This window comes from Panulirus ornatus, chromosome 43, assembly GCF_036320965.1.
Source record: "Panulirus ornatus isolate Po-2019 chromosome 43, ASM3632096v1, whole genome shotgun sequence".
Lineage (NCBI taxonomy): Eukaryota > Metazoa > Arthropoda > Malacostraca > Decapoda > Palinuridae > Panulirus > Panulirus ornatus.
Window position 1 is genome coordinate 29,509,493 of NC_092266.1, and position 23,077 is coordinate 29,532,569.

The 23,077-nt window shown below is 50.9% G+C and overlaps 1 protein-coding gene across 2 annotated transcripts in view; it reads left to right on the forward strand.

Moving 5' to 3' along the window:
- LOC139762487 (inactive phospholipase C-like protein 1) overlaps positions 1-23,077 on the forward strand; it is a 377,622-nt gene that overhangs the window by 316,331 nt on the left and 38,214 nt on the right. For both annotated transcript variants that reach the window (XM_071687427.1, XM_071687425.1), the window contains exons 9-11: positions 2,951-3,154; positions 18,412-18,529; positions 19,079-19,250. In XM_071687427.1, the coding sequence (XP_071543528.1) occupies positions 2,951-3,154; positions 18,412-18,529; positions 19,079-19,250 (494 nt within the window). The remainder of the gene's footprint in view (positions 1-2,950; positions 3,155-18,411; positions 18,530-19,078; positions 19,251-23,077) is intronic.

Genomic DNA, 23,077 nt, shown 5'->3' on the forward strand with positions numbered 1-23,077 from the left:
TCAGGTCGTAGGCCAAGCCATCACGATACCCAAGGGTCGTACCGTCGCACTCAAGGGTCGTATTGTGGTGCTCGTAAGACATGACCGTCGTGCTTCAAGGATCGCACCGTCGTACTCAAGGGCCGTACCGTCGTGCTCAAGAGCCGTACCGTCGTGCTCAACGGCCGTACCGTCGTGTTCAAGGTCCGTACCGTCGTGCTCAAGGGCCGTACCGTCGTGCTCAACGGCCGTACCGTCGTGTTCAAGAGTCGTACCGTCGTGTTCAAGAGCAGCACCGTCGTGCTCAAGGGCCTTACCGTCGTGCTCATGGAGTTAAGAACGGCACAAGGAGCAGTACGTATTCCCCCGCCGTGCACCATGTAAACCAGAGTCTTCCATGTGTGACGATCTAAAGAGAAAAACATCATCAGTCGCTTATCAACATCATTTTCCAGAAAGATTAAAAAAGCTGAAGGAAAAAACAGGATAATAAGTGTCCTCGGAATGGGAGATTCTGTTCTTAAAGATGTTCAGACGTTCTGAAATATCATCTGTTGTATATATATATATATATATATATATATATATATATATATATATATATATATATATATATATATATATGTATATATATATATATATATATATATATATATATATATATATATATATATATATATATATATATATATATATATACATATATATATATATATATATATATATATATATATATATATATATATATATATTTATATATATATATATATATAAAGCATCGCACATACAGAAACTCAACCAGACAAAAAAAAAAAACAAAAAAACCGATCTCGAATTTTCGGAACGGTTCGGATCCTCGGTTCGAACCAGTGGCTTCACAATAAGGCTTCAGACACCACCTTCCACTGGGATGGGGAAACGGTGGAGAGATCATCCAGCCTAGCCTCTGTGTCTCCCCAAACGCATCGCCTCCTCACAGCTACGGAGTGTGAGAGGTGGTCGGTGGCGGAGCGCACGACTCCCGCTACGGGGTTGGGTAGGTGGGTTCCTCTGTAAGGAGGCCCAACATTCCTCTTTTTTTTCTTTCTTTTTTATTCTCGCCATAGCTAGCACACCTCTGGTCGTCTGCTGGCGCTATCTCTCTCTCTCCCATGTTGTGCGACACCAGTTCCACTCGTCGCCTACACCACCCCTTCCTTGTGTCTTGGTTGCGGGAGGAGGGTGGGGTGAGGTGGGGGATGAGCAGTGAGTGTGATGGAGACAAGTGATTCTAAACTTCATTGTCTTACGTGTTGGAATATGCAAATGTCATCATCGTGTCTCCTTAAAAATATGAGTTATTTTTAATCATATTTTTTTTTCTATTTGTAATTAGTAATCATAACTGACTAGTATATTCATTTTGGACTACGTTTTGAATTGAATTTCACACAGTATATATATATATATATATATATATATATATATATATATATATATATATATATATATATATATATATATATATATAAAGGTTTGAGAATTCATTCATTCATATTTTTCTTATTAAAGTTCATACACTTTGTCAACGTTGCTAAATTACTTTCATATTTCCTATCCTGTGAATTACAGTTTTATTTCGAGAGAGAGAGAGAGAGAGAGAGAGAGAGAGAGAGAGAGAGAGAGAGAGAGAGAGAGAGAGAGAGAGTGACTGTCCCATTAATATATTAGAGTGAGAAATAATCAAAACTATTTACTGTTTGATGTCCGAATTCTAATTAAACTACCAACTTACTGAAGGTTCCAATCTTGTTCTTCAAACGACGACTTCAAAATATTCACAGTTTTCTAATTCTCTAATTAGGTTTCTGGATGTTTTCATATCACACCGGACCATTACGTCATACTTTTATGGTCGTAAACCTTCCACATGTAAACCCCGGTGTCTTCCCCTCCGGGGCTTCACCAGGTACCCCTTCCTTCCCCAGGGCTTCACCAGGTACCCCTTCCTTCCCCAGGGCTTCACCAGGTACTCCTTCCTTCCCCAGGGCTTCACCAGGTACCCCTTCCTTCCCCCGAAGCGTCACCAGGTACTCCTTCCTTCCCCGGGACTTCACCAGGTTCACCAGGTACTCCTTCCTTCCCCAGGGCTTCACCAGGTACCCCTTCCTTCCCCAGGGCTTCACCAGGTACTCCTTCCTTCCCCAGGGCTTCACCAGGTACCCCTTCCTTCCCCCGAAGCGTCACCAGGTACTCCTTCCTTCCCCGGGACTTCACCAGGTTCACCAGGTACTCCTTCCTTCCCCAGGGCTTCACCAGGTACCCCTTCCTTCCCCAGGGCTTCACCAGGTACCCCTTCCTTCCCCAGGGCTTCACCAGGTACTCCTTCCTTCCCCAGGGCTTCACCAGGTACCCCTTCCTTCCCGGGGCTTCCCCAGGTACCCCTTCCTTCCCGGGGCTTCCCCAGGTACCCCTTCCTTCCCGGGGCTTCACCAGGTACTCGTTCCTTACCCAGGGCTTCACCAGGTTCCCTTCCCCTCCCACAGGCTTCACCAGTTAACCCCATTCTTCACCAGGTAACCCCAGTCTTCACCAGTTAACCCCGTTCTTCACCAGGTAACCCCATTCTTCACCAGGTAGCCCCAGTCTTCACCAGGTAGCCCCAGTCTTCACCAGGTAACCCCGGTCTTCACCAGGTAGCCCCAGTCTTCACCAGGTAACCCCAGTCTTCACCAGGTAACCCCAGTCTTCACCAGGTAGCCCCAGTCTTCACCAGGTAACCCCAGTCTTCACCAGGTAGCCCCAGTCTTCACCAGGTAACCCCAGTCTTCACCAGGTAACCCCAGTCTTCACCAGGTAGCCCCAGTCTTCACCAGGTAACCCCAGTCTTCACCAGGTAGCCCCAGTCTTCACCAGGTAGCCCCAGTCTTCACCAGGTAGCCCCAGTCTTCACCAGGTAACCCCTCCTCTCTCTCTCGTGTGTGCCCGGCAGGCTTCACCCGGTACCTGATGAGCGATGAGTGCGACCTGTTCGACCCAGGCCACCGCCTGGTATGCCAGGACATGACCCAGCCCCTGGGCCACTACTTCATCTCCACCAGCCACAACACCTACCTGCTGGAGGACCAGCTCAAGGGCCCCTCCAGCGTCGACGGCTACATCCGCGTCCTCACCTGTGGCTGCCGCTGCGTCAAAGGTAAGCCCCCCCCCCCCAAGCTGCCCACGTGAGTCTGCTGCCGATGTCTGCGCCAGTGGGGGGTACACCCGGTCCTCTGGTGACCCCAGGGGGTAACTTTGCTCATGGTAAGTCTCCCCCCCGAGTCCATCTTCTGCCTCACCTAATCAGGCGTAACGCTGCAGTTTGCTTATGATGCCGTGATAGTGACGTAGGAGGCGCCAGGTGTCGATGACGGATATAAACAGTAGGGGCGAAGGGACGAGGAACGGGTGTGTGGAGGCAGGGAGGTGGATAGCGAAGGAGGGGTAGGCAGGAAGGTGTGAGAGGGTAAGAGGAGAGGGAGGGAGAAGGAGGAGGAGGAGGAGGAGGCTCAATGACGTATATAAACAGTAGGGGCGAAGGGGCGAGGAACGGGTGTGTGGAGGCAGGGAGGTGGGTAGCGAGGGAGAGGTAGGCAGGAAGGTGTGAGAGGGTAAGAGGAGAGGGAGGGAGAAGGAGGAGGAGGAGGAGGAGGAGGCTCTCCATTAAGTAGAGGGCCTCTAATTGTTCTACTCGGGGACTTGTAGGAGGTAGTGTCTCACTTATGAGGAGAACAGTAGGTATTGTAGTGGCTCCAGGGCTCCCTCATTCTCCGAACCAAAAGAAGGGGATTGTTTTGAAATGCTGAACTCCTTTGGAGTCAGGTTCCCTCGTCCGTTGTTCGGTAATGGTTGAACAGCAGTTCTGTATGGTTTGCTTTCAGCGTATGTGTGTCCTTCGTGTCCTTTGTCTCGAGTATGTAGAATTTATTTTTTTTCACTGTGTGAGAGGAAATTCCAACAGTGTCGCCCCCGCTGGGAGGAAGGGTCTGCGTACAGGTGAGAGTTTGAGTCAGATTTGTGGGTTCACTGAGTCATCAAACCCTCCTGCTTCAGTCTGAGGTTCACCGAGACTACGGCATCGGTTCAAGAGTAAATGAAATTATTCAGTCTCACTCCAGCCCGGCCCCAGGGTTCACTGAGTCACCGAACCTTTTAGTTCGGGTCAGTTCACCACACTCGACACCTCCCACACGTGGCCTCGGGCTGGGCCACGCCACAGGATATACATCAATAACAGAGCGGTAGGCGCAAGCACCAGGCAGGTCCAGCTATAACCAGTGTTAGCTAACTCCTTGAGCACGACGAGGGTATGGCCCTTGAGCACGACGACGGTACGTCCCTTGAGGACGACGAGGGTATGGCCCTTGAGCACGACGACGGTACGTCCCTTGAGGACGACGAGGGTATGGCCCATGAGGACGACGAGGGTACGGCCCTTGAGCACGACGACGGTACGGCCCTTGAGCACGACCATTTGACTCCTGGGTATGACGACCTGGCCTTTTGACTTTACCCTTAAGGGTCAGGTCAAAGGCCAGGCCATTATACTCACGGGTCGTACTGTTGTGTATAGGGTTGTACCGCCGTGTTCACGTGTCGTATCGTCGTGCTCAAGTGTCGTGCCATCGTGTTCAAGGTTCGTACCGCCGTGTTCAAGTTCTTGTTGTTGCAAGCGAGCGCGCGAGCGAGCGAGCGAACGAGAGAGAGAGAGAGAGAGAGAGAGAGAGAGAGAGAGAGAGAGAGAGAGAGAGAGAGAGAGATTTTTTCAAGGGATTCGACTGCTATGTCGTACAAGAATCTCGTCGCACGGAGCCTCGCCACCTGGCCTCCTCATCTCTGCACCAGCAGGACCTGTTGTCCTGTTTATCCCTTCGTCACCCCAGCGTCTCCCCCGCCCTCTGTCCTCGTGTGCCAGCCTCTCCTCCCGCCCTCTCTCCTCATATGCCAGCCTCTCTCCCGCCCCCTGTCCTCGTGTGCCAGCCTCTCTCCCGCCCTCTGTCCTCGTGTGCCAGCCTCTCCTCCCGCCCTCTCTCCTCATATGCCAGCCTCTCTCCCGCCCTCTGTCCTCGTGTGCCAGCCCCTCCTCCCGCCCTCTCTCCTCATATGCCAGCCTCTCTCCCGCCCTCCGCCCTCATGTGCCAGCCTCTCCTCCCGCCCTCTCTCCTCATATGCCAGCCTCTCTCCCGCCCTCTGTCCTCGTGTGCCAGCCTCTCCTCCCGCCCTCTCTCCTCATATGCCAGCCTCTCTCCCGCCCTCTGTCCTCGTGTGCCAGCCCCTCCTCCCGCCCTCTCTCCTCATATGCCAGCCTCTCTCCCGCCCTCCGCCCTCATGTGCCAGCCTCTCCTCCCGCCCTCTCTCCTCATATGCCAGCCTCTCTCCCGCCCTCTGTCCTCGTGTGCCAGCCTCTCCACCCGCCCTCTCTCCTCATGTGCCAGCCTCTCTCCCGCCCCCTGTCCTCGTGTGCCAGCCTCTCCTCCCGCCCTCTCTCCTCATATGCCAGCCTCTCTCCCGCCCTCTCTCCTCATATGCCAGCCTCTCTCCCGCCCTCCGCCCTCATGTGCTGGCTGGATAAATCCAACACAGTCTGGCTTGGAGAGAGGGATGATTGGGGTGGATTGTTAGCTTTATGTCGCCTGGCTCTTTTTGTGTTGGAATCTTTGGTATCCAATTTTTCATTTTTCACTGGACATGGTAAGATATCGTGGTTCCTCCTTGTTTGCATGGAGAATAAGAACTCTGAGTGGGACACAGAACCACCCCCCAGTTTTAGAACCAGTGGTTCTTTATCACACATACACGCTCCCCTCTTCGTTTTCCATAGACCACATACAATGGACTCGAATCCTGTCAGTCAACCAGGGTGAATCTTGACTTGGTTTCTCCCCTCCTCCCTCTCACCTGTTGTTGGTTCAGTGTGATTCTACCTGCTGGAGGTCTTGAGGTACCGGGTATCCCGGCCGAACTGTGTGTTCCCACCCCTTTATTATCTCCTCTTTAGAGAGAACCTATCCCGTCCTCCTCCACCAGGGCGAGAGTCGTGAGGAGGAGGAGGAGGTATCATCATTATGGCCAGCATCTCTCACTTATTACTCCTGATTTTTTTTTTCTTTTTATGTATTTCAATATGAATCTTTTGTCAGCAGTTGGTCTGAAGAGAGAAGGTCTTTTCAAGGAACCACGAGTAGCTTTTTCGGTACCATTTATCATCCCTGGCCAGACCTGGACTTTTGCCCATTCATTCAGTGTATCGTGAAAAATAAAAGCCTTTCCCTCTTTTCTAACATTTTTTTTTTCATCTTTATTCACAGCAGACTCGACGCCCGTCTGTCTGGGGTGTTCTAATGGGACAGGTCCATTAGTTCACATATTTCCTCTCACCTCCTCCCTCGAATTTTTCTCCCAGACTGAACTCGAATAGAGACCAATTTAGATCTTTCGTTTTTTTCCCTATTGAGAGATTCATATTTATTCATAAATTCAGGCGACAGCTACAGTCACAAAACGTTTATGGCAGCTTTGTGTGTAGCATATGACCTGTGAATATTTCGTTCCTCTCTTCCTGGATTTGAACTTCGACCTCACTTCCTGGATTTCACCTTCGACCCCACTTCAGTTCCTGAAAGCGTTTAGGCGTTGACCTACCACTGGTATGTTAAACTGAAGTGGTACAAATAGCTCCATTGCTTCGCCATTTATCCAGCTAATCCATCGTGTCTTTTTATTGTTTAGTAAGTCATTATCTATATTCTGTATTAGGCTTGTCTCAGGTGAGTTAAAAAAAAAAAATCCTCTACTTCCCTTATTTCGAAATCTAAACAACTGAGGAACAAATGATTCATTCACTTCCCTGTGAAGACCTCGTACATGTTGGCTGTGTTCGCCCAGCTCTTCTGCTGCCAGGAGGACCCCTTCCTCAGCTCCTCTATACACGTCAGTCCAGCCGGTCCCGAACTTCGCCTCCTGACACCTGCGTCGATTCATTCAAGGCTTCGGCGAACAGTTCGGAACACATCAGTGTCTCCCTCGACAACTGCGCTCCTTTCGGTCAAATTTATGCATTGGTTATTGTTTGGTATCCAATTCTACTGCCATGGTCTGCTCCTCCTCCTCCTCCTCCCATGAAATGGAAATTTGAAAATACCGACCCCACGTTTCACGGAGCAACGTCTTTTTTTTTTTTTTTTATTTGGAGAGCGAGTCATCTAAGACCTTCTTGGCTCGGGCGCGTCCCGGTGTAGCCGATTACCTCTCCAGTATTAGATCTCGTCCAACGTTTGCGGAATCCAAATACGCGGGATCTGATTAGATCCCACAGGTCGGGATTTCCTCCGATTTGTTACGAGATCAGAGCTAGATTTAGAAGGGGGAAACTTGTCCTTCCCTTAAACAGGAGGAGGAGGAGGAGGAGGCGGATCCACACCCACCCCCCTTTTTGTACTTCCCTTAAACAGGAGGAGGAGGAGGAAGAGGAGGACGACGGACAGGCTGATCCACCCCCTGCCTCCCTCTTAACGGGGTGTCTACGTTTTCGTCCGTCCCTCGCCAGAGATTAAAGCCGAACTACCTGTTGATCATAATTCGTCGTCCACCAGAGAGAATAATATCGAAGCCGCCGCTTCCCGGGAAGAGTCGGGGGTCCGTCGCCTCATTATTGCTTCCTGTTAGTCTATAATTACCTGTCTCCCGCCGCTGACACCGGATGAATCACCCCAGGGGGGAAAAAATATCCAATAAACTTCATCAACTTTCGCCAATCGCGTGTTGGTATTCAAGGGAGGGACGACTTCCCCCTTTTTTTTTGTATACTTTCCCCTCAGCCCAGAACGTCGGTCTTTTGTGAGGATGGTTTCCCAATCTGGCCAAGTGCTGGAGGAGGAAGAAGATTGGCCTCATCTGTACGTACACAAGGCAGAAAAGAAGAAGAAGAAGAAAAAAAAGATGACCCCTACACTCTCAGAGTGACATAATATGACATAAGGACGAAACTATCTGAGAGCGTACCGACCTCTTTGAGTCAACCAGTGATCATTATGAGACCTATCGTTCGCCGGTATCAAGATCTAATACCTTTTTTTTTTTGTGCTGTGTATACAGGACTAGATTAAACTTAGAACCACACGTTCTGAAGGTAGCAACGCAAGAGTCGTCGGTATCAGCCATCCTCCTCCACCAGGCACGAGTGATGAGAGAGTGAGGTGAGGTAAGCGACATGGACCATCATCTCCTGGACTCTTCAGGAGACGTAATAGAATTATCCCGCCGGTCCAGGAGGCGGCGGGGGGGACCAGAGGGTGATGATGGAGTGGTCATTTTGGGGGAAAAAAAAATCTTCAGATTCAGTGGGAAGAAGGGAAGGGTTAAACCCAGCGCTGGTGACACTATCTTTTCAAACTCGTGTGGTGGTGGTCTCTCTCTCTCTCTCTCTCTCTCTCTCTCTCTCTCTCTCTCTCTCTCTCTCTCTCTCTCTCTCTCTCTCTCTCTCGCGTGTGGCGTACCTTTGTCTTGCCCAACGTAACGCGTTGAGAGACACGTAAGGTCGAAGTTTGTACGATCTCAGCGGAGGTGATGGCTTTTTTTCTTTTTTTAAGTCCTCCCTCGGATAAGTTGCCACAGCGGTGAAAGTCCAGGATTTTGGGATTTGCCTTCGCCTTCCAGTCCATCGACTTACTCTAGTTTCCAGGCCGGTATCTTCAGAGCGCCTTTAGAAGGCCAGTCAGATCCCCTTAACACATCATTGGTGTCCGACAAAGGGAAGACGAGAGATGATGAGGATGATCGAAAGCCTCGAGATGAGAGATGAAAGAAAAAGAAAAACGTGATTTGACTCTCATTTTCTGTTTCCTTTTGTTGTGAATATCTGATGAAAATGGAAAAGCTAGGGTCGACTGAACCAGTGGCGAGGGAAGTCGAACCTTTCCCCTCCCATGACGTGAAGAGAGGGGAAGGGGTCGTGAAGTTTTTAAGTTACCCATTTATGTGATGGAAGGGAGGAGAGGGGTAACGCGGTCGAGTTCCCCCTATATAGATGAAGGGAGGAGAGGGGTGACTTGGTCAATTTCTTCCTGTATATGGGAAGGGAGGAGGTGGTGATGTGGTCTTGTTCCTTCTCCACAAGAGGAAGGAAGGTTGAGAGCAAGCAAGGACTTTCAGATAATCTGAAGGATGTAGGACCCGCAACACCAGGAGTAATATTATGATTCGACGAGGGAGTCAGCAGGCCAGGACGATGGCCGGATTGTCTCGTCCCAGAATAAAGGGATTCTTAATTGGGACGCCAGGATCCTACGCAGGATGTGCTGAGGCGTCGGGTTCTGTCTCGTGTGGGAGCTGGAGCGGGACTCGCTAAGGCGTCGAAGTTAGGCGGGGAGAACCCTAATGACGAAGGCGTACGTGAGGGAGGGAGGGAGGGTGTTGCAGAGTGACACAGTGAGGGAGGAAGTTGGTGCGGTAGGGGAGATGTAGAATGGGACGAGCGGCGGAGCTCTGGGACTGAGTTGTCTTTGAGGAGGCGTTCTTCATGTGTCACCTCGTCTACCCCCTCGAGAGCGACGACCCGACCCTGGCGAGCGACGGTACAGTCCAATAAGCACCACGACGGCACGGCCCTTGGATGTGACGGCCTTTAAAGGCTACTAAGGTTCAAATCCCAAGGTCATCCTTTACCCTAGATGGTTGACGTACCTATCGTGCCCAAGGGTCGTACCGTTCGTGCTCAAGGGTCGTACCGTTCGTGCTCAAGGGTTGTACCGTTCGTGCTCAAGGGTCGTGCCGTCGTGCTCAAGGGTCGTACCGTTCGTGCTCAAGGGTCGTACCGTTCGTGCTCAAGGGTCGTGCCGTTCGTGCTCAAGGGTCGTGCCGTTCGTGCTCAAGGGTCGTGCCGTCGTCCTCAAGGGTTTAAGGGTCATAATGAGAAGGCGAAAGTGAACTGCAGGCCTTGAGAACGCACGTGAAACTGTTCTTCCTTGGGACTTGTGCATGATCACAAATGCATGAGAAAGCTCTCTCTCTCTCTCTCTCTCTCTCTCTCTCTCTCTCTCTCTCTCTCTCTCTCTCTCTCTCTCTCTCTCTCGGATGAGGAAACCTGGACGAGCAGATTTCTTATCGTTTTCGTGGATCATCATCGAATTACGTCAATGAATCACAGTCTTGCGAGGTAAACAGTTTGTTTGTCCTCCCACCCAGCTGGACCTGTGGTAGGGTCGAGTGCATATCGATCCCTCGACCGCGTTGACACCAGCGGAGGGCCGTCGCCTTCTCGCCTCAGTTCACAGCGTACTCTTGCCGATAGATATTTCCAGCATTGGATCGGTCAGCTGGAAACTTGTGAATCCGAAAGGCGCGCCTGGAAACGATTCTGGAAAGCTGATTGAAGGGGGTCGTCTTGGATCGTTCCAGAGCCGCCAGACGCGTGCTGGAGGCGCGCGTGTCCCCCACGCTAGCCCGAAGTTTAACCCACATTACGTATGGCTGTAGGATTTTCCAGTGGGCTCACGAATGTTGTGACATGAGGCATGAGGGTGTCATACCACCTGGGTCACTGTGGGTGACATGCCTCCTTGCCTTTCATACGAGATCGACACTATATCCTTTACCTCATCCTCTATGACTGGAAACTGGATTCACATCAAGGTTTAATGAGACCTGGAATATATATATATATATATATATATATATATATATATATATATATATATATATATATATATATATATATATATATATATATAATATATCTATATATATATATATATATATATATATATATATATATATATATATATATATATATATATATATATATATATATATTATTCATTTATTCATTTATTTAAAATGAATAGATAAATAAATAAACATTATATATATATATATATATATATATATATATATATATATATATATATATATATATATATATATATATATATATATATATATATATATATATGAACTATTTTTCCAGTGCCAATTCACCCCGCCTTCCTCCATGCCCCCCACGTATCACCTCGTGACCGTATTGATTTATCGTGTTGTTGGTTGCTGCAGGAGGCACCTGGGCCGGTTTAAAGTGGCCATAACGAGAGTGCTTTGTAACACTTTATCTGTTGATGGAGACGAACATAACTCTGCCATGTGGTGGGCCACTGCACGGGGCTGTGTCACAAGCTTTCAGGGTCAGCTTGGAAAATATATATATATATATATATATATATATATATATATATATATATATATATATATATATATATATATATATATATGTATGTATGTGATCTCCGTTTTCAGCGGTAGCGAGGTAGCGCCAGGAACAGACAAAGAAAGGCCGCATCAGCTCACATCCATTTTCTAGCTGTCATGTGTAGTGCATCGAAACCACAGCTCCCTATCTACAACCAGGCCCCACAGACCTTTCCATGGTTTACCCCAGACGCTTCACATGCTCCGGCTCAGTCCATTGATAGCACCCCGGTATATCACATAGTGCCGATGCACTCTATCCCACGCATGCCTTTTATCCTCCTGCATGTTCAGGCACCGACCGCTCAAAATCTTTTTCGCTCCATCCCTCCATCTCCAATTTGGTCTCCCACTTCTCCTTTTTCCCTCCACCTCTTGACACATATCCTATTTGTAACCTTTCCTCACTCGTTTCCTCCATATGTCCAAACCATTTTAACACCCTCTTCTGCTCTCTTAACCACACTCCACACGTCTCTCTTACCCTTTTCATTACTTATTCGATCAAACGACTTATACATTGTCCTCAAACATTTAATTTCCAACACATCCACTCTCCTCCAGGCAGCCTTGTCTATAGCCCATGACTCGCATGCATGTGATAATGTTGGGATGACTACACCTTCAAATATGCACATTTTCGCTCTCCCAGATAACGTTCTCTCTCTCTCTCTCTCTCTCTCTCTCTCTCTCTCTCTCTCTCTCTCTCTCTCTCTCTCTCTCTCTCTCTCTCTCTCTCTCTCTCTCTCTCCCGCACATTCTTCGTCCTCTCACCCTCCCTATGGCTCACTTCCGCTTCCATGGTTCCATTCGCTGCCATGTCCACTCCCAGGTGTCCAAAACAATTCACTTCCTCCACTTTTTCTCCATTTCAAACTCACACCCCAACTGACCTGTCCCTCAACCCTTCTAAAACTAATAACCTTGCTTTTATTCACATTTATTCTAAATTTCCTCCCTTCACGCGTTCGTCCACGCTCATATATATATTCCTATGAGTCCATGGGGAAAATGAAACACGATAAGTTCCTAAGTGCACTTTCGTGTAATAATCTCATCATCATGGGAGATACAAGAGAGAAATATAACAGTCAGTTGATATACAACGAAGAGACGTAGCCAGGACAGCCATTTGGTAAACATGCGATTGCCCAAGACGGACAACGAGCGTATCATAAACTCATTACATATGTATATATGGCTATGGTGTCGTTCTCGATTATATACAATGGTGTCCAGGTTGCACTCCTATACCGCTGACCCCACCTGATCTGCCCATCACTCTGTACCATCACTATCTGACTCCCTACCCACCTTCTTCACTGCTACATTGTCCCTTCCCTCCACCGTTCACTGCGGCGTGTCCCCCCTCCTTTTCCCCTTCACTGCAGCGGTGTCGCCTCCCTCCCCTCTCACTGCAGTCTTCCCCATTCACTGCAGAAGTGTCACTTGGCGCCCCTTTCCCCCCCGCCCTCATCTTTCACTGTAGCAGTGTCCCCTCCCCCCACCTTCACTGCAGCGTCCTCCCTCCCTCCCACCTTCACTGCAGCAGTGTCCCTCCCCACCACAGTGCACCACACACGGGGCCCACGCCGCGCGCCGGTTGACTCCCCCCACTGCAAGTTTCCCCCACTGCAATACTTCCCGGCCGTCGCCTCCCTGCCGTGCGACCCGAGATGGCCATCACATATATTACCCTACACGGTGTAAGGTAGACCCCTCCTCACTTGTCTCCAGCGGGTGCTCTTCCTCCCGCTATATCACGCAGCGTCAGGAACAACCCGTCCTTAAGGAGGCTTTGCCCGACGACCCCCCCCAACATACATATATGTACACACCAGGTTTACCCACTCACTCACCCACACTCCTCCTCCTCCTCACCTGCCTACCCGTCCAGTGGTTCGTTCTGCCCACGAGAGACGCAGACGAACATGTTAACAGGGTCATCCATCCCTGGCTGGTCCAGAGGAGGAGGAGGAGGAGGAGGAGGAGGTAGTGTGTGAGAGTGAGTGTGTGTGTGTGTGTCTGTGTGAGAGAGAGAGAGAGAGAGAGAGAGAGAGAGAGAGAGAGAGAGAGAGAGAGAGAGAGAGAGAGAGAGAGAGATGCAGGATGTTTGTATTCTGTTTCACGGGCCGGGAGCTGCTACAGTGCCAAGGAAGGCCCATCTGTCTCCCTGTATTTTGCCTCTTCTGTGCGCCGTAAGGTTTGGATTTTTGGAGTGATTGTGTATTTGTGTGAGAGAAAATGTGCTTCGACCTCAGCACCGGTGGCCCTCGACCTCAGCACCGGTGGCCCTCGACCTCATCACCGGTACCCTCGACCTCAGCACCGGTGGCCCTCGACCTCATCACCGGTGGCCCTCGACCTCATCACCGGTGGCCCTCGACCTCAGCGCCGGTGGCCCTCAACCTCAGCGCCGGTGGCCCTCGACCTCAGCACCGGTGGCCCCGACCTCAGCACCGGTGGCCCTCGACCTCAGCACCGCTGGCCCTCGACCTCATCACCGGTGGCCCTCGACCTCATCACCGGTGGCCTCGACCTCACCACCGGTGGCCCTCGACCTCAGCAAGAGAGCACACGTGACCCTCAGATGGACGACCTCCTACAGCGGCCACTCAGCTCCAGCGGACGGAAGCCCCCGACCGACCCCACGTCAGACGCAGCGATGTGTTGACCTTTCCTCATTCCGCCGCAGTTATCCTAACGAGGGAGAATTACCGGCAATAATCCCATGCGGGAGGTTATTACCGGCAACTCGAGCTGTGACTATCATCAAGTTCGACGATATTATATGTGTGAAATGACATTGTGGATCACTGATAAGTCATTTCCCCCTCATGTTGCCCTAGTACAGGTAGTGCTACCTGGCTCCGGATATTCAGTGGGATGAGGAGACCTGTGGCCTTCAAGGGAACCCGGTGGATATTCAGTGGGATGAGGAGACCTGTGGCGTTCAGGGGAACCCGGGAGCGTGGCGGGAGTTCGATGATCAAAAGACTTGGTGGGAGGGGACCCCCGCCAGCGACCGTTTTTTGAACAGTTCGCGAGCGAGCGAGGAGGAGGAGGAGGAGGAGAAGGTTTGGTTTTTCCCTCCTCAAAGCTTGCAAATTACCCCTGCCTTTGTCGAGCTGGGTTACTCAAGGATTATCCTGTTGCGTTCCCACCGCCTCCAACACTCACGGCTTTTGAGGGAGAGAGAGAGAGAGAGAGAGAGAGAGAGAGAGAGAGAGAGAGAGAGAGAGAGAGAGAGAGAGAGAGAGAGTCACACTGGGTCTGCTGTATCACACTAGCTCTACTGTATCACACTATAGATACCATATCACACCAGAGCCGCTGTATCACACTAAGGCTGCCACACCACACACTGGGGCGTCTCCCTCACACTAAGGCTGCCACACCACACACTGGGGCGCCTCCCTCACACCAAGGCTGCCACACCACACTGGGACGTCTCCCTCACACTAAGGCTGCCACACCACACACTGGGGCGTCTCCCTCACACCAAGGCTGCCACACCACACTGGGACGTCTCCCTCACACTAAGGCTGCCACACCACACACTGGGGCGTCTCCCTCACACCAAGGCTGCCACACCACACTGGGACGTCTCCCTCACACTAAGGCTGCCACACCACACACTGGGGCGTCTCCCTCACACTAAGGCTGCCACACCACACACTGGGGCGTCTCCCTCACACCAAGGCTGCCACACCACACTGGGACGTCTCCCTCACACTAAGGCTGCCACACCACACTGGGACGTCTCCCTCACACCAAGGCTGCCACACCACACTGGGACGTCTCCCTCACACTAAGGCTGCCACACCACACTGGGACGTCTCCCTCACACCAAGGCTGCCACACCACACACTGGGACGTCTCCCTCACACTAAGGCTGCCACACCACACTGGGACGTCTCCCTCACACTAAGGCTGCCACACCACACACTGGGGCGCCTCGCTCACACCAAGGCTGCCACACCACACACTGGGGCGTCTCCCTCACACTAAGGCTGCCACACCACACACTGGGGCGTCTCCCTCACACTAAGGCTGCCACACCACACACTGGGGCGCCTCGCTCACACTAAGGCTGCCACACCACACACTGGGGCGTCTCCCTCACACTAAGGCTGCCACACCACACACTGGGGCGTCTCCCTCACACTAAGGCTGCCACACCACACTGGGACGTCTCCCTCACACTAAGGCTGCCACACCACACTGGGACGTCTCCCTCACACTAAGGCTGCCACACCACACACTGGGGCGCCTCGCTCACACCAAGGCTGCCACACCACACACTGGGGCGTCTCCCTCACACTAAGGCTGCCACACCACACTGGGGCGCCTCCCTCACACTAAGGCTGCCACACCACACACTGGGGCGCCTCCCTCACACCAAGGCTACCACACCACACACTGGGGCGCCTCCCTCACACTAAGGCTGCCACACCACACTGGGGCGCCTCCCTCACACTAAGGCTGCCACACCACACTGGGGCGCCTCCCTCACACTAAGGCTACCACACCACACACTGGGGCGTCTCCCTCACACTAAGGCTGCCACACCACACACTGGGGCGCCTCCCTCACACTAAGGCTGCCACACCACACACTGGGGCGTCTCCCTCACACTAAGGCTGCCACACCACACACTGGGGCGCCTCCCTCACACTAAGGCTGCCACACCACACACTGGGGCGCCTCCCTCACACCAAGGCTACCACACCACACACTGGGGCGCCTCCCTCACACTAAGGCTGCCACACCACACACTGGGGCGTCTCCCTCACACTAAGGCTGCCACACCACACACTGGGGCGTCTCCCTCACACTAAGGCTGCCACACCACACACTGGGGCGCCTCCCTCACACTAAGGCTGCCACACCACACACTGGGGCGTCTCCCTCACACTAAGGGTGTACCACCTGAGGCTAAGGATACCGGGCGTGTGTGTTGAGGAGAAGCAGGTGTAGCTCACGCCTGTGTGGTTCTGCTGGGGTGAAATATTGAGGGTGACATGAGCTGCCCCCTTGTTCCTCACGCTGGACAACCGACCACCACTCACTCTACCCCCTCACCACCACGCACTCTACCCCTCGCCGCCACCACTACCAACGCACTCTGCCCCTCTCACACCACCAAAACGCACTCTACCCAGCGCCACGCACTCTACCCTCACTAGCAACACGCACTCTACCCGGAACACCTCGCACTCATTCCTCACCATCACGCACTCTGCCCCTCACCACCACACACCACGCACTCTGCCCCTCACCACCACGCACCACGCACTCTGCCCCTCACCACCACGCACCAGGCACTCTGCCCCTCACCACCACGCACCACGCACTCTGCCCCGCACCACCACGCACTCTGCCCCTCACCACCACGCATTCATTCCTCCCACGCACCCTACCCTCGGAAGCGCCTTCTTCACGCAATCTGGCCACACTTGCTGCCTATCCCCAACTCTGCTATCGCCTACGACACCCCTTCCCTACCTACCAACACGCCATACTCCAACACCAACACCATCACCAACACCATCACCATATACCCTGCAGATGTAGCCTCCCTCCGCCCCTAAATTAGAATCGCGTGAGGTCCACAAGTTCCACAATTAGCCTTAATTAACCTGGGAGTCGTTCTTATAGTTAGAGCTTACCTCTTACCACCTCCCCTTGTGTTTAGCATCCTGCTCAGCGGAGGCTAAACTGGCAATTATGCCGGGGTCGGTGGTAATTACGCGAATTCCATGGTAAATTGCTCGTCAGGATGTAAAATTGTCCTGGAATGCTTGTAATGGGTTGTATGAGGGATTTTTGTTGTTGTTGTTGTTGTTGTTGTTTTTGCTGTTGTTGCTGAGAGAGGGGGGGCCACAAGGTCGTAACCCGTGTAGAGAGGAACGTGTCTTTAAGACGAAAATTGGATGAAGGTCAACCATGGCGGTAACGATCCTTGGCCACGGCGGTAACGACCCTTGACCACGGCGGTGATGACCCTTAACCACGAGGTTAACGACCCTTAACCACGACGGTAACAACCCTTAACCACGACAGTAACGGCCCGTGTGACCTTCTCCTCCTCCTCCTCACCGACGACTGGGAGTAGTCACAGTAACACCTGTTGACCTGGTGTGACCCCTTGCTAATGACCCTTGAGGGCACTTAGGAGTCCGACATCTATAACCAGCCAATCAGAAACCCGTAATTAACGAACTGCTGGTTTTTTTTTTTTCCTTCGGTCTCTGTTACTTCCGTGGGTTCAGGGTTACATACGGTTCGTTGAGGTCAGGTCAGGTGATGGCCAATTAATCCCCCCCTCCCTCAGGTTGAGGTTTAATTTGATGAGGTCAGGTCAGGTCATGTCGGGAGATGGTTAAGTTAGGTTAAGCTTGGGGTGAGGGTAAGGTGGGGGGGGAGAGTGAGGTTGGAGTTCGATCGCTGACGATTTATTTACGAGAGTTCTGGTGGTCGGGCGACGGAGACAGCCACTTACACGGGGAGCAGTGTTGCGTTTCGCCACACGCACTCTCACACACACTCTCTCCCACACTCACTCATTCTCTCTCTCCCAGTGGTTGGCGAGATTTTGACCTGAATATTTCCCCCTCCCCTCCCACTTATGGTCAGTGTGGCTGGGAGAGTGCGTTCCACTCTCCCTATGCCTTTCTCCCAGTTGCCCTAGGTAGCAGACAGTGTCCTCACGCACTCTCCTTCCCCCCCCCCCCTCTCTCTCTCTCTCTCTCTCTCTCTCTCTCTCTCTCTCTCTCTCTCTCTCTCTCTCTCTCTCTCTCTCTCTCTCTCTCTCTCTCTCTCTCTCTCCGCCTGCTGTCAAAGTTGGGGAGAGTGTGCTGGTGCTTCTCGTTTTCCCACCCATCATCCGTCACCCCCCCATCTAATCCCCGTCACTATAGCTTAGAGTGCGTGTCCCACACCCCGTCATCCTAGCCTCGTAAGAGTGTGTTTAGGCCCATCCTACACCCCGTCACTATGCCTAAAAGAGTGCGTCCTGCTCCTCACCACCATTACTAAGAGTGTGTCTTCTACCATATCCATGAGATGGCTTTTTTTTTTGCTGTAGCTAAAAGAGTGTGTTGTAAGGGTAGAGTGCGTTGCTGTCACCGTGAGAGTTCGAATCTGTGAACGTCGTTGTTGTTATGTTGACAGTGGACGTGTGGGATGGCCCAGAGGAACCCATGGTCTACCACGGCAACACCCTGACCTCCAAGGTCCCCTTCCGGGAGGTCGTGGACGCCATCGCCAGCTACGCCTTCGACTTCTCCGTGTGAGTAATGGCTTCTCCCTTCCCCACCCTCCTCCCGTGTCCAGGTGTGTGTGTGTGTGTGTGTGTGTGTGTGTGTGTGTGTGTGTGTGTGTGTGACCTCCTCAGTATGATCCAGTGTATGATCGTCCTTCTGGGTCGAACAGGGCGTGTGGCTATGTATACCCAATTTCTGTATGTCCACTTCTGTATGTGAATGACCACTTATGATACCCTCTAGTCTTCGTCCCATCTGTGTATGTATACCTATGTGTATGTCTCAAAGTCATTCATATACACATATCCTTGTTTATCTTTCTCCTACCGCCCAGAATGTATGTGTACCGGTCTGTATGTATATATTCATAGGTTGATTCATATGCTTAGAGCTAGATGCATCCACCTGCTTATATCTGAGTATACATATACATATCCATCTGTATCTACAAGTATACTTGCCGACATAACATTCTCGAGTCTATATGTTTGAATATGTCCCCCTGTGCCTCTCTACTGTTGTACCTGGCTTCACCTTAACACTTGTGTCTGTCTGTCTGTATGTGTACGGTACAGGTACCCTGTGATCGTGCACCTGGAGAACCACTGCAGCGTGAGACAGCAGCAAGTCATGGCCCGGCAGCTGAAGACCATGCTAGGCACGAACCTCTACATCCACCCGGCCGACTCCCCCAAGGCCGTCACAGACCTCTCGCCTGAAGAACTCAAGTACAAGTTTATACTCAAGGTGAGCACCCACATCCACAACCCCACACTCTCTCCTGATCACCTCCTCCCCCTCGGTCGTCTATATATCTCGTTTTATGTATTTACGAGAGACGTTTAGGGGCGGCGTGAGATGGATGTTCATTGCCAGTTAGAGATAGTAATAGAAGACTAGAATATATATATATATATATATATATATATATATATATATATATATATATATATATATATATATATATATTCTAGTCTTCTATATATATATATATATATATATATATATATATATATATATATATATATATATATATATATATATATATATATATTTCTTTTTTATTCATTTTATTTTGCTTTGTCGCTGTCTCCCGCATTTGCGAGGTAGCGCAAACGCTACCTATATATATTACCTATATATATTATCATTATCATTGTTATCATTATACATAATCGCTGCTTCCCGCGTCAACGACGTAGCGCCAGGGAACACTGCCTTCAACCACTGTTGTCCAGGGAGGGGATGTTCTCGTCATAGCGACAGTGTTTTGAGGGGTGTAGGCAGTTCGCACTCTACGTCACAGAGCCCGTGAGGTTACTTGTTCCCATAGTGTGTACATCCTTCGTGCGACAGCTGGCTTGTCAGTTGGTTAAGTCGGACTGGCTTCCAGACCATCTCTTTATCCTCCTCCCTCAGGGTTCGTATCGTCTCAGAACCACTGGCCTCTGTGTGTGTGTGTGTGTGTGTGTGTGTGTGTGTGTGTGTGTGTTACGAAGTCATCAGTCGTGGAGTGACGTACGGTGCACCGTAATGCTTGAGGGTCGGTCTCGCCCCTCACTGAGGAGGGAGAGGTTATGCCATCCATCTGGGATAGGAGGGGTGTTGGGTAGTGACCGGCCTGTCAGTGTGTATCATATTGACCCCCCCCCAGAGTGTGTGCTGCACGTCCCCCGGTGAATATATCCGGAGGAACCCGGGGGCCATAATGAGCTAGTCCCCCTCCTCCACCTGTCATCTCCACATACATATTTTTTTCATGGCTTCCTTTACCGCTATCGCCTTATTACCTGCCCAGTCTACCCTTTCTTCTCTCTCCTCCTCCTCCTTCTCCCCCTCCTTCTTCTTCTCTTTGCCACCAGCCTTTACTTACAGCCTCCCCAATCCCCTGCTTATCCATGCTTACCACCAACCTCGACCAGAGGCAGGGAAAGTTATACAAGAAAAGGAAGGATTTAGCCACAGGATTATTATACTGCAGATGCTGCTGACAAGTCTCGGGGGATGAGAAAAATTACTTACTCCCTTCCTTCCCTAACTTCTATATTATACGAAGTTGAACCTGTCTGTCTTCAGTCTGTTGACACACTGAGAAAGTTCTCAGACACACGACAACTAACCCCCATACTCAGTTGCCAGTAATTCATCCATTTCTCTGGCAGGTTTAAAAAATGCTGGCTGCTAGGTGTGGATAAGATTTCGCGAAAACGATAATTTTAAGCAGTGAAGTTGTACAAGCAATATGGGAGGTATAAAAAGGAACAGTGGCAGAATTTAATGGTTATACCGCTGAATAAGGCCATTCCGCCGTTTTGTGGCGAAGCACAACAAGAGTTCGTTGTTGTTGGAGCGTTGCTCAGTGTAAGTCTGAGTCCAGAGGTTAATGGCTAGCTGGTCAGGGGCACTCCAGCCCTCCTCAGGACCGAGCAGACGAGGTCCTGGAAAGCCTGGATTCTGCTAATATCTGACAAGCCACTGTGCTAATCAACTCCTGGGAGGAAAACTATGTCTTTTAAAACACCTGAGATTATAACTTGAGAGGGGGAACGCACATGTGATGAGGGAGAGAGAGAGAGAGAGAGAGAGAGAGAGAGAGAGAGAGAGAGAGAGAGAGAGAGAGAGAGAGAGAGAGAGAGAGATCATTCTGCCAGGGGAAGTGGAGGGAATGAGATATTTCCCACTCCCTCAGGTGGAATTGTTGCGAGTGTGAGAGGAGAGGGAGGGTAATGCCTGACCCAACATCATGGTATGACAGGAAGGGTGAATGGATGACACTGTCCATCTCCCTTCCGGACTTCAATTTTCATGAGCTCTCGATGCGCCTGGAACGCACTTTCCATGAGCTCCAGATGCGCCTGGAACACACTTTCCATGAGCTCCAGACTCTCCTGGAACGCACTTTCCATGAGCTCCAGATGCGCCTGGAACGCACTTTCCATGAGCTCCAGATGCTGGAACGCACTTTCCATAAGCTCCAGATACGCCTGGAACGCGCTTTCCATGAGCTCCAGATACGCATGGAACGCACTTTCCATGAGCTTCAGATGCGCCTGGATCTCATTTTCCAAGAGCTGCGGACACCGCATTGAGGACTTTCCGTCTCTGCGGTGGTTTGCGGTCGAAGGAGAACTTGTTCATGGACTGCAAATGGCTGAACACCATTCGGTATTGTCTGTGTGAAGAACAGTATGTCCTGGTCCCTCTCAGTACTTGAAGAACCAGTTCTTCTTAGTGCGTGAAGAACCAGTTCTTCATAGTGAGACAGGAATCTTCGCTAGTTTATGAAGAACATCTCTGTTCGGTATTTCACAGGTGGGTCATGGAATCTTCCCCTTGCATCACTGAAGTTGAGAGTGTGTTCGTTCTCGCTTCCGAGGATCATTGAAGAACATCTTCATTCGCCGAAGAACTTCCTCTTTTACGTTGGCTAGCGACGGGGCCCCGACCTGCCCGTCGAAGAACAGGGAAATATCATGTGTGACAAGTTCCTGTTCGCTTGACGTTGAGAACAGAGGGAGACCATTCATAGAACATGTTTGTAAAACGTTCATCATCACTCCGACGCATTGTTAAAGACACGATCAGGCTTCGGGATCTTAAAGGAGTCATAAAACAACGAATCGACCTCGCCAATATGCTGTTAGAATAGAGGGACTCAACGCTCCTTATGCTTAGTATCTGAGACTTATTGAAGCATTTGATCCAAGACCTTTACGTATAAATCGATTCGAAACGCGCGTGACTGACGAGTTGAAACGTTGAACGCACAGGGCATCCGATAGTATTCAGAGAAGGGATTCGAACCCCTGGGACCGACGCTGACGCAGCCATGCACCATTACCGGCCTCCGGGGAAGGCAAAACAAACCACCTCCTCCCTGCACACCCCCGTACACCCTCCCTTCCTCCCTCCCTCCCTGAGATGAAGCAGTGAGTGGAACTGCTTGTGGTAGTAATGGGTGAGGTCTGGCTAGTGGCCAAGCAAGAGTGAAGAGAGAGAGAGAGAGAGAGAGAGAGAGAGAGAGAGAGAGAGAGAGAGAGAGAGAGAGAGAGAGAGAGAGAGAGAGAGAGAGAGAGAGAGAGAGAGAGAGAGAGAGAGCCAGCCATAATGGAGGGGGCATCTGCTCTGGAAACCAGCCAGGAGGGACGTTCTGGACATTCTTCATCTCCGCAGGTTAATCGCGTCATGCATGGCTGCCTCCTTAGATCCAACTGGGAAGAGAAGAAGAAAAAAAAAAGACTCAGTTGTTTACAGGTGACTCTGGAATGACCAGCTCTCGTAAACCGACACCCCCTCCCCATCCTCCCTTTCTCCTGGGGCAGGCAGGGAGGAGGGTCAGTTGTCTGCAGGATGATGTGTTGCGTTTATGGCATTTTCCTTTTTCCTCCCCTGCTAGGGGGTGGGTCGTGGCTGCTGGCACTGTGTGCCGCCACTCGCGGTTTACCGTTGTGTTTTGGATTCAGCTTAAGTGTGTGTGTGTGTGTGTGTGTGTGTGTGTGTGTGTGTGTGTGATTACCATTTGCGTGTTACGGGGAAAGAGAGTTTTACACTCGCGGTTCTCTCGTCTCTCAACA